This window comes from Xyrauchen texanus, chromosome 7, assembly GCF_025860055.1.
Source record: "Xyrauchen texanus isolate HMW12.3.18 chromosome 7, RBS_HiC_50CHRs, whole genome shotgun sequence".
Lineage (NCBI taxonomy): Eukaryota > Metazoa > Chordata > Actinopteri > Cypriniformes > Catostomidae > Xyrauchen > Xyrauchen texanus.
The window spans coordinates 43,861,511-43,873,913 of record NC_068282.1 but is presented as its reverse complement, the minus strand read 5'-3'; the positions used below and the strand labels follow the sequence as shown (position 1 = coordinate 43,873,913).

Genomic DNA, 12,403 nt, shown 5'->3' with positions numbered 1-12,403 from the left:
TCATAAAAAATTATTTTTTTTTAACACTGAACCTTAACAGTTACTTAGTTTACTAATCTTAAACCATGACCTGCACTGCATATAAATAAGTAATATTGGCATTATATTCATGCTGTTTAGCAAGTGGGGAACTGGCCCTCACAGTGAGCCTGATTTCTCCCAAGGTTATTTTTCTCCATTAACCAACATCTTATGGAGTTTTGTGTTCCTAACCACAGTTGCCAATTATTATTTAATTATTTATTTTTATAAACAATTTACAATCATATTTAATCCAACTACACAATGAGATGAAACTTAAATTTTCTGTTAATGCATGATTTTCTGTAAAGCTGCTTTGAAACGAGGTGTGTTGTGAAAAGCGCTATACAAATAAAAATGTCTTGACTTGACTTCAATGGGGTGATATCACATGTTTGGTGGGATTCCCATTAGGCCTCTCACTACATCACAGTAAACCCATCTAACTTCCCTTCTTCACCGTACTGAGCACTTTCTCCCAGTAGAGGGCAGGACAAATACAGAAATGCAAAACACTCTATAGAAGTAAAATAAAGAATTTAAAAGATTTCAAACAGCAGTTAGCAAAGATCAATTAAGAGACAAAAGGAATACTTTGTACAAAGTTTAATTTCAAAAAATAGATTTTTAAATACTTTACTCAAATACCTTAAACATACTTTATTACCGTAATAATATTACTAAGAACTTTTTAAAAGTTATTAAATTAGTTGTAGTCTAAAGTCTAAAGGAGAAAAAAATTATGGATAATGGGAATAGCGTCACAAATATACATAAGGCACAAACAATGTGTGTTCACCCACACAATTCTTGTAAAATGACCAAAAGTAAGTTTGTTAAAATACCTTTTCCTGTCCCAGCTTAATATGCATAGACAACAATCAGTTATCCATTCTTAGGTTGATTCTCCTGAAAAGTGTAAATACTGGGGCTCTGTGGCACAATCAAAACATTGCCCTGTTTGTTTGAGCATCCCGACCAGCCCGACCCACCAGCATTGGCTCTACCAATGCCATGAGATTGGGGGTGGGCCAATCTGTTTGGCCGCCAAATAAAAGTCAGGGGTATAGTGTTTTGTGAAACCTGTTGGAAAATATATATATTTTTTTTTTTTTTTTTGGTGCATAAATTACTAAATTCAACTTTAAAGTCCTGCTTTTGGTTCTCATATTGTCTTTTGGTTCTCATTTTTTCTTATCCCCACTTTATACCCATAGTCAAAACCCTGAGCTTTCAACAATTTAAATCCCACTATCTTTCATTTGTCTTCTTAGTTTACCCTTCTCTCCTTTTCTTTTCAATCCATTGTCTTTCTTTATCTTCTAAGGCCCAAGGATGGAAGAGTTCTGAATCTAGCAGTAGTGTTCCCACACTGAGTAAGACCTGAGAGTACCAGTGTAAGCCATTCTTATAGATTCGATCCGGTCCGGTCCAACTGTACAAGAAGCGGAGAGGAGAAAATGCCCAGTGAGCTAGCTGTCGTCTGTTCACCGCTGCGTAACACGAGGTCATCACGCCATTCACCACCAAAGTCCCATGGGCAGTGAGTGGGGCGTAAGCCCCCTGGTCCTCCCGCACCTCTACTTCAGTGATACGTGAAACACGCTTCTTGAGTTCCCCTTCATTTATGATCAGCAAAAACTGTCCTGGTTGAGCATCACTGGCAAATATTGTCTGGAGGGCCCCTGTCATTTGCTGGGCCTCACTAGAGCAGTTTCCAAACCATACAAACAGTAAATGAGCGGCCGTTAGGGAGACGCTGGCCCCATCCTCTGTCCTGATCACATAAAAGAGCTTCTGGATAACAGGGCTACGGTCCAGGAAGGTGAGGACGTCACTGTAAATGAGGTCCCCAGTCCCATCACTTCCTGTTGAGGCCAGAACACGGTCACCTGGTCGAAGCTCATGGATTGGTCTCTGCGTTCCGTCTTCCATTGTCACCAAAGCCCCACCAGGAAAACAACCTCCTGTTTTTGCTGCTACTGAGTTATCTGAGGGATGGACAGAGATATGGAGGAATGGGAGGAGAGTGAGCCAGGAGGAAATGTAAGATGAAGAAAGAAAAGGAAAGGAATTAATGCGTTATTCTGAAAGGAAATACAGAATGGATTCCCAAGCCCCTTTTTTTCCAATGCAGCCATCCTGACCAGTATAGAGCTGCATTGTCAGTCTATAGTAGGGATGGGCAGATCAATCCTAAAGTATTGATACTTCCAATATTGACGTTGTATCGAGATGAGGGATACTCACATCAAAATATCGATAATAATGTGTTTTACTAAACTAGTGATTTTATTATTTATTTACCATGAAAACTTTAGTGTTTCGTAAGATTCAAAATGACAAAAAAATTAACTATCTTATTAAATAATTGCAATAAATCAGACATATTTTTCATTCTGCTCATCTTAATGTGCAGTCATGCTGAAAGAAACAAGGGATCGCAGTCAGCGTTCAGTCACAGCACTCGTTTGATATAAATGTATTTAAATGAAAACCCTTTTAAAGATTAAACATTTTCTGTTGTTGTTAATAAATGTTCTGTTTTTGTTAAGAGACGGCAAGTCTATCCATCAGAGCCTCGTTTTCATTACCGAAAAATCAAAGATGGTGGGTTTGTGAGGTTTATGGTTTTCGAATTATGAGGAAAAATAATGTCAAGAAAATTACACGTCATTCGTCAAGCTAGTATCAACTTTGCATGCTTGGGAAATTATATGTAATTCATTGAACAAAGTCTCTTCAAGTAATGACAAACACAGACCTTATTTTACTCCTATGTCGAAAACCGGTATTATCAAAACTGACTAGAAAATTTGTGAGGGAACCCATATCGATTTAGCATTCTGAATTGGACTACAAATTGATGTCATGACTGACGTCTCTCTGTGCCCTTCAAAAGATGAGAAACACACTACACGACACGCCCACTCTGAGTAACGCCTTCCTTGGATCATTAGGCGATTCTATTGGCTGAAAGGACTTTTAAAATCCTATGCAATTGCTGTATAAATTATGTTGTTTTAACTATGTAAATATTACAAAGAATTATATATTAAACTGAAGATATAAATGGTGAAATTGAACATTTCTCTGTTTTGTTTTTTCCAGTTAGCTTACAAGCTAACCGGTTAGCCTTTAGCTTAGCATCTTCTTCTCTTCATTTTCATCAAGTTTCTCCTCGCTGTCAACACCTAGTGATACAGCAATTTTATTGTATTGAATAGAACTTTTACATTGCAGTATATTTAATAATTTTACCTTTTTTCATCTTTGTGGTTAGGGTTCGGTTTAGGTGTTGGGATAGGTATAGGTGTAGGGTTGCTATAGGACTCCAAATAAGCACAACAAACACAGTGTATGAATGTGAATCCAACTGTTGCAAGACTCCAGCATTTTCACCGGTTATCTGAAAGGGGAAGTGTAACTTGTAGTGGGCAGACTCTTCTTCTATAAGCCTTTGTCTAACAATATGACATCTGACTAGCTGATATACTCTTAAAGCAACACTTTCCCTTCACATATACCTCTGGCCTTCAACTTTGTCACTGGTTGATCCAATGGTTTCTTTCTCAAGGATTGGTTGAGCTGGTGTATAAGATTATTTTGGCGAGTATTTGGCTAATGTGAGCTACCAAGCCTGGGCCAGTATCTACTGTACCTTTTCATTGGGATGTTGATGAAGGAGCGCCTCCCAGTGCACTGTTTCTGAACTGACTGGCACTTCCACTAGTGCTGCCTCTTTTGATTTTGGCCTCCAGTTTTTGTAGATATTACAATATATATATACATCATAATATACATTATAGGTTAAATAGATATAAATGCTTTGCAGTCCCATTTGATTATGACAGGGAAAGATGACTTGCTTAATGATCTGGGCAGGAAGGACAGGTGAAAGAAGAAGAAAAAATGAGAGAAAATGTTGGGAAAAGATCAAAGGAGAAAACAGAAAAACAAAGATAATGAATGTTAGTGATTTATTTTTATTATAAATCATAATGCAAATATATAGACATAACAGTAAATCAAACTAATAGCTAACTTTAAAGAATGAAATAGCTTGACAGGTTTTGACATATCTCCTATTGAAATGAAAAGCTGGGGTGTTACCTGTCGAAGAGTTCATCCCTTTTTTTTTAAAAATAGCTTTAGCCTTTAGTTAATGTCACAGAACCATGAACCCCAATTTGCTACTTGCTATTGCCAGTTGGGGGCAGGTGAATCTAAATCCAAATTACATGACAGAACATCTAGGATTGATATACAGGAATATTAATTTATTTAGTTCTTTCCACTGTTTTGGCCCCATTAGCAAGGATAAAATAGCATGTAGCTTATGAGAGATGCTAAAACTAAAATGAAGCCTGTGTCAACTTGCATGGAAATAAGAGGTTGGAAAGTGAGAAAAGTAGATGTTAGGAAGGGTGAAAAGAGAGATAAGTGCATTCATCAGACAGCCCAGAGCTGCAAGATTGTGCTGCTTTAATCTAGTATTTTAAAGCAGCAAAAAAATATCCCGTAAATATATATATAGAGTGAATCAAACTTGGCTGTCTTTTATAGAGACCTAGGCCTATAGTCTGTGTGTTAAAAGCAGGAATCTAATGTGATTCCCTCTATATAAAGCTCACACTATAGACATGCTATTTTGCATTGCTCAGCATATTATCTTTCTCTCATCTTCTTACATTTCATGACTGTGAGAAGTTGCTTTGTTAGCTGTGGTTAGATAAAAAAAAAATATCAAAATTTACCACCCTACAGAATGTTCCTGGTCCAACCTGGTCTCATAGAATCACATCACTTTACCTAAATATTTGCAACATTATTTTTAATTGGCTCTTTGTACATATTGCTGCAGTTTCCTGGTGAAACGAACACTAGATGCCCTACTACAACAATTACTTATTCACTTTCACAAAAATCAAGAGTACAAGGGCAGGTGATCAGTTTATACACACTGTCTTTTTGCCCTGTTCCCCAAACAATGTTGTGTTATGACATCAAAGCACTTTTACTATAGTGCATGAATAGGGGATACATTTTAACGTTTGCATTACATAACCAACTACATTTACAAGCTTGTTCAAGTGCGATCAAATTGTAATGCAGCTCAACTGACAGTGCTTTGCACTTGTGATGTAAAAGACCAGGACACGAGTGCTGAAAAGTGTGTGAGTTGACACATGAGCCGTAAATGTCATAAAAGCGCCACAAAAATGAAGCGGTTGCCTCAGCGATTGCATTTTTTATGTAACATTTCCTTTTTATGACACTATTGGCTATGTTTAGGTTTAAAGTATAGAGTAGGTAGGTAGGTTTTGTTGATTTAACCTAATTTGTTTGGGAGAAAATATAACTCGCTTTTAGCGCCACTTAGTGGACATTTGACTTGAGAATAGCCGCAATACAGGTAATAAACCACGGATCAGATCAGGCTGGTTTTCTTGTGTGAAAATCATTTGTGAGCATTATGCCACGTAATAAAACCTTTGACTTTGTAAATTTTTAACAAAATGAATAATAACTTTCCCCACCACTGAAACAACTGCCCTTTCCCTACTGTCATTAAATCCCACTTAATTTTCAAGCCCTCCAACCACCTGGCTCCATTTTGGAATGTAACGTCCACTTTTCACAATCCAATCAATTCCCGTTGGATATCATAAAGTCCTGCAATATCGGTTACCCATTCATTGCGAATACAAATCCATTAGATTTGTCAGATTAAAGGGATAGTACTGTACACCCAAAAATGATCATTTACTCACTTTCATGTCATTCCAAATGTGCATGACTTTCTTTCTTTCTTCTGCTGAACATAAACAAAGATTTTTAGAATAATTTTTTCAGCTCCTATAAATGCAAGTGAATGGTGGCCAAAACTTTGAAGCTCTAAAAATCACATAAAGGCTATATAAAAAAAATCCATATGATTCTGGTTGTTTTGGAGCTTCAAAGTTCTGGCCAAATTCGCTTGCATTGTATTGACATACAGAGCTGTAATATTCTTCTAAAAATTAAAAAAAAAGAAGAAAGAAGGTTATACACATCTGGGATGGCATTAAGTTGAGTAAATGATGAGAGCATTTTCATTCAACTATCCCTTTAAGGAAGTAAAATAGGTTACGAACGCAAATTACATTCATGCCAAGATTATACCATCCCACCCTGGTTTTCCTTCCTTTTCTTTGTAGAGTCTGTTTCTCACTCTACCGATCCCCCATCGGCAACCCAACCACACACCATCACCCCTCTCTTACCTGATTTGACACTGCAGTGTATGTGACCTTTGGACTCATAGTAGACCCAGTCAAACCCAGAATCCACTGCCAGACGGGCCAGCATGGCGTACTTTTTGCGGTCGCGATCAGAGGTAGTGATGTCCACCGCTCTGCCCTCATAATGCAAAGACTCTTCAGAGTGATGGCCGTCTTCATCCCAGCCCTCTGTCACACGCAGACGCACACCTGGCCACAAGTTCATCACTGAGATGGCCAGAGAATTCAGCTTATCCTTACAACGCTACGAAAGACAGGAAGCACAACACACAATATAAGAGGAACACATTCTAAAATGCATAAATATGAAAAGTGATGGTGACTTATTAACAGGAAACTCATTAAACACAGGTATTAGAAACCTGTATGCTGTTTTCTTGTTCAATGGAACATAAAAGTGTTTTCCACAAAAAAAACAACATTCGTCACAACTTGAGGGGGTCCTACTTTATATAAGTCATTAAATACTACTGTATGTACTTACATAAAAAATGAAGCATTTTATGCAATATATTGATTGTGTACATACGTGTGGTTTCATTGTACTTACATTTAAAGTACATGCATATAAATACATCTGTAATGACCCTTTTGAACCTACCCCTAACCCTAAAATTACCCCTAAATTTTCAAGTTACCAAACTTTGGTAGCAACTAATGCAAATCTTGCGAGGGTTATGCAGAACAAAAAATATGTACACAATAGGTACATTATATCGAATGTATAATTTTTCAATGCAAGTACATAATAGTTAAAGACCCAATATCAAGTAGGTAAATAATGACAGAATTTCATTTTTTGGTGGACTATTCCTTTAAGTCTTCTTTCTGATCTTTCTTCTCTCAGGCTAATAATTTACAATGCATTTAATGTGAGCTAATGAGGAAATCGCTAATGTAAATCATTACTATAGTTACTGTGACACTTTTTTTTTTAACTTTCTGGGGAAAAGACTAACTTAAGAATTTATCATCACACCGTGACATGAGTTCACAAGTTCACAGATGTCTTACAATGAAATACGTACAATACACCTCTAACAGTTTGTATAGCATAAATGACCAGTGTGACCGTATTTAAACCCATTAGAATGCTGAACTCTGATCCATAAGTTACCAATTAAAGAAAGAGAAGGAGGCTTTGCATTCCTTGGTAAGAAAGAACACAAAGCCACTGTCTGGATTTCCAGCAAGAAATATGGATTGTAGCGCGCTCTTGTCAAAAACCCTGTGGCAGGCAGTTGCTAGGTGTGAAACTCTGTGAGCAAAGGCAAATATAAACCTGACAGCCATTTGTAGAACTGACGCAGTTGTGGTTAGCACATACACACTGAGCCCATGGGCCAATAAATCCCTGTCTAAACTAAAGGCCACGAGACATGCAAGGTCACTGGAAAACCACCAACTAAGTGGTCACAAATTGCTTGCTGAGTGATGACAGAGATTCTTTGATGTCACCATTCTAAGTACTCACTACATCAAACAATCTATTTCAGTCCTCAAAATTGGAGACCCACCTTTTCACCCAAAAGCTACCCTAAAAGACCTTGCAGTCAGTGATTTGATCTTGTCCGAAACACCATCTATCTGCACATCTCTCAGTCTCAGAGCTAAGGGAAACTGTGCTTAGTCTCTTTGGATCCTGGACCACCAAAGTCTAGCCTCAGATGGAAGATAGTGGAAGATCATCACAGAAGCATCAGCAAAAGTAGAAACAAGAGAAAAGAGAGTGAGAGATAGAGATAAAGAGACAGAGAGGTTTGAAAATATAGAGCAATGTAGTGTGTTTTGGTTGTCCTGTTGAGTCTCCCTGGCCACTGAAACCAAAACATGCTTAGACTACAGTCATTGCATCAACAATGATAATACACTCTCCCACACTCAAATATGCTTCCTCACATGCTATTAAAGGAATAGTTTGCCCAAAAATGAAGATTCTGTCATGAACTCACCCAGGTCATTACAAACCTGTATTACTTTCTTTCTTCTATGCAATAAAAAAGGACCAGTTTTGAAGAATATTCACACAGCTTTTCCTATGCAATGACCGCATAGAGTGACCAGAGACTGTCAAGATCAAACACAGACAAAAAAGCACCAAAAAAAGCACATAATTCACTGAATATCTTGTCCTTCCACCGTAGCTCTCAAATCTCATTTGCATTCTCAAGTTTCATAACCAATTGCGAGGGGCTAATTATGAATATGCTGATGCCGGAATGATTTTTGGTTGAGATTTTTAAGGAATGTTTTCATTGTATGGAAAAGTTCAGTGTTAACATTGTTAAAAATGTCTCTTTTTGTGTTCCACAGAAGAATGTCATACAGGTTTGGAACAACAGGAGGGGGAGTGAATGATGAAATAATTAGAAGATGTTTACTGTTTGTACTGTAAGAAATCACTGCGGCATTAATGATGGTAACAAGCCCAGTATATTTCTGATATCACTAGGGTTTTTTTGGTGTGTTTTTTTTGCCATACAAATTATATTATTAAATATTCAAACTATGTGGATGGATGGATGGATGGACGGATGGATAGATCACCCAAGTGAAATTTATCTTATAATTTACTCACCCTCATGCCATCACAGATGTGGATGACTTTCCTTCTTCTGCTGAACACAGCCATAGGTTCATACAATGTAATTCAAAACTTTGAAGCTCCAAAAATCACATAAAGGCAGCATAAAAGTTATCCATATGACTCCAGTGTCCAGTGACAATCCATGTCTTCAGAAGCAATACAATGTGTGGGTGAGAAACAGATCAATAGTTAAGTTCTTTTTTACTATAAATCTCTATTTTCACTTACACATTCTTCTTCTTTTGTTTTTGGTTTCTTCGTGCATATTGCCAACTGGGTAAGAAAAAATAATTTGTAAATATACATCTGTTTCACACCCACACCTATCATATCGCTTCTGCAGATATGGATTAAAGTCGTATGGATTACATATATACTGCCTTTATGTGCTTTTTGGAGCTTCAAAGTTCTGGCCACAATACACTTTCATTGTATGGACCTGCAGAGCTGAGATATTCTTCTAAAAATCTTCATTTCTATCCAGCAGAAGAAAGAAAGTCATACACATGTGAGAAAATTATTTTTTACTCATCATTTTTTCATTTAATAATTTTGAGTTAACTTTGGATGATTTCAAGTGTACTGGTTTAGTAGTTTCAATAGAGCTACTTTCCCTTTTTGACAGACAGACAGACAGATAGACAGATATAGCTAATCAATGTTTAAAAAAAAATGAAGGTTTTCCCTTCCTGAAATTAAATTAAAAATGTCCCTTCCTGAAATTTTTTTGTGAAGGTAAACAATGATCTCCCAGTCTTTGATTCCTTTCCAGTGAGTCTTAAAAGGACCAGGAATGATAAACTCAAAGACTGTAGAACCGGTTTACGGTGACCTGCAGACAGAAAAACGAGTTTATGGTTAACTAGAACTATGTGCATTTGGCATTATTTCAAATATTCTGGAACATATACTCAATCTGAATGGAAAAATGTGAATATAAATATAGGCTACAACTTATTTATCTGAGCATGTACCCGGATTGGATGATAAGAACAGAGTAAAGCTGTAGCCTAATAGATGGCGTTGTGGATTTCAGCTTTTTTTTAGTTGCGGTTTTAAAAGTGAACTGGACGTCATAAATCAGCCCATGAACTCTGTTAGTTTAGCTCTCAAAGCAGAGATCGACGGGATTTCAGGAGAGCTTTCACACAAACCGCGGGCTACACAAACATTCACCCTGCGCGCGCCGACGGCCCGGGCCCCGAACACTCGCGCCTGTATGAGAGCGTCGTTGCCGCTGAATCAAAAATAAGGTGGAGGAAAATGTGTGTGTAATTAAGGCTTAAATGCTATTTTTACACACGTTTGCTACAAAAACAAACAAACAAAAAATAACAGAATAAAAAGGAAACACAGACCAGAGGTTGTCTCCAGCGGTCGCCGCAGCCTGGCCCTCATAAATCGTGTGAAGGTCAGTTAAACGAGCGCGGAGAGCGCCGGAGAGGTGAGGGGGTAAAGACGGGGCGAGATCTACGCGCCCCTCTTCGGTTCCCACGTGGGTCACCGGGACATAAACGTGTGGCCATTCAGAGTTGATATAAATACACACTGCTGAGGAGTGGGAGCTTGAAGTCAAATAAATTCCACACTGGATCACATCAACATCGTAAAAAATATCGGACGGTTCAAAGAAGGGGGGCGGCTTAAATGCTATTTAAGCATACGGATAAACATTTAAACAGTCGCAGGTCATGCCCAATCTAAAAGTGCCGTTTTAATGTTATATTTTCCAATCGGGCTTAAAACAGCGAAAGCACTGTTGTAATTAAACGTTTCAGGTTTCTCTTCCTGGCCATTTTATTGACAGGCACCCCTTTTGCGTTCATTCATTCACATAAATTGAGCAAGAGCCTCGTGGGAGAAAGTTCAAAAATAAGGTTATAAAATAACCCGACGACTAGCCGACTGTGTCTTTAATTTGACGAAGCCTGCACTCATATTCTCTGAAGAATGAAGAGAGTAAACCTTGAATGAACTGTGAATGAAAAATGTGTTCTCAATCCCGGCATGCATTTCAATGTCTATAAAAATTGTTCACCAAATGAGCAAATATTACACCTACATATTAAATGAGGCTACTATTTCAGGCTTAATACAAGTTAAGCTCAATCGACAATATTTGTGGCACACAAAAATAAAAATTCAACTCGTCCTAACTTTAAAAAAACAAAATGGAAAAATGGAGGTTACTGTCAGGCACTTACAATGGAAGTGAATGGGCCAGTTTTGGCGGGTTTAAAGGCCGAAATGTGAAGCTTATAATTTTCTAAAAGCACTTACACAAATTCTTAATACTCCAAAAAATACACGAGTTAAGACTCGTGTATTATTTGTTTAAATCTTCATTTACCGGATTACTACATGGTTTGGGGGTTAGGTCGTCATGGCAACGAAGTTTCAAAATTGGATATAACTTTACACAGAAAAGGTTAGTAAGTGATTTTATCGCGCTAAAAATCATATTTACACGCACATTGTTTACGTCTTGTGGCTATATTTTTGAAACAGCGATTATTTGAACGTTTACAGATTGGCCCCATTGACTGTAAACGTCTCACTGTTACCTCGATTATTGCTTTTTTCAAAGAAAAGGAGAGACAGGTCGAAATGAATTTGGTTATAATCAAAATTATTCCACAAATGCTGTTGATAAAGCTTAAATTATTTTGAAGCTGGAATAATCTTTTAGCAGGCCCAATTGATTGGCTGCTACACCATAGTGGTGGAGTCTATGGCTTGAAGTTTGGGATGGTAATTTAATGATTGCAGGTTCGAACTCTACAGTAATTGTTCCATAAACTATTACCATTACCAGTACCATTGATAAAGACACTCAACCACATGCAGATTCCCTGTTATAAGTGTCTTTAAGTCACTTTGGATGAAAGTCGATTAAATGACAAGTTAACAATCTCACTTTTTCCACATTCTCTGAATGAACTCAAGAATTTTCAAACTTTTATAAAAACTTGGGTCTCAATCGCCACATTATTAGCACTCTGAATGCTTAAGGATATTGGATCTACATGTTGATCTACATGTTGATCCAAGGGGACTGTCTATAATGTATCAAATTCCAATCTTAGAGACAAATTAATCATTAGCAGAGCTTTCTGCGCACTTTTGACCTGCATGCATTTCTATGTGAGAAGCGCACCAGAAGCCCATGTGCCCGCTCACCTGCGTCATCATGCGGTCTGCACCTGTGTTCTCCTCATCCTTAAAGATGATGTCGGGGTTGTAGTTGGGTGTCAGTTCTTTAAAGCGCTCTGAGCTGCGCGTTATTTTCCCCTCATATCTCCCACTGGCTCCGAGCGTTTTCTCGGCAACGTTTGGGCTAAACTTTTTATAGGCGAGAGGCGTGAGTTTCCTTGAAGTTCGTCTCTTTCCGTAACCTTTTCCCGGTCCACAGCTGTCACACGCCGGCGAGAAAGTCAAGACGAACCCAGTGAGGAGCGCCACCGCTGTGTAGAGTCTCATACCAACCAGTGCCACCGGGCACTCCAAAAGA

The 12,403-nt window shown here is 37.9% G+C and overlaps 1 protein-coding gene across 3 annotated transcripts; it reads right to left on the bottom strand.

The window, feature by feature from the left end:
* Positions 1-560: 560 nt before the first annotated feature.
* LOC127646261 (indian hedgehog B protein-like) lies at positions 561-12,392 on the bottom strand. Of its 3 annotated transcripts, XM_052129762.1 has the most exons (5): positions 12,073-12,207; positions 6,288-6,549; positions 3,683-3,898; positions 3,283-3,430; positions 561-2,012 (listed from the first exon to the last, which is right to left on the bottom strand). In XM_052129762.1, exons 2-5 carry the CDS (start codon positions 6,462-6,464, stop codon positions 1,297-1,299), a joined length of 1,257 nt encoding a protein of 418 aa, XP_051985722.1. In that variant the 5' UTR covers positions 6,465-6,549; positions 12,073-12,207; the 3' UTR covers positions 561-1,296. The 3 variants fall into 3 exon arrangements, with proteins under 3 accessions (XP_051985722.1, XP_051985721.1, XP_051985723.1); XM_052129761.1 differs by lacking the exons at positions 3,283-3,430; positions 3,683-3,898 and having other exon boundaries at positions 562-2,012; positions 12,073-12,392; XM_052129763.1 differs by lacking the exons at positions 3,283-3,430; positions 3,683-3,898; positions 12,073-12,207 and adding an exon at positions 8,884-9,180 and having other exon boundaries at positions 562-2,012.
* Between the last annotated feature and the right edge of the window lie 11 nt (positions 12,393-12,403).

Bases quoted from the DNA above. Each gene is read 5' to 3' on its own strand.
- LOC127646261 (XM_052129761.1), bottom strand. From the start codon at position 12,372: ATGAGACTCTACACAGCGGTGGCGCTCCTCACTGGGTTCGTCTTGACT. The intron at 6,550-12,072 runs GTGAGCGGGCAC...TGTCTTTCGTAG, and splicing joins CAGACCGCATGATGACGCAG to CGTTGTAAGGATAAGCTGAA. The intron at 2,013-6,287 runs GTAAGAGAGGGG...TCCATCCCTCAG, and splicing joins ACACTGCAGTGTCAAATCAG to ATAACTCAGTAGCAGCAAAA.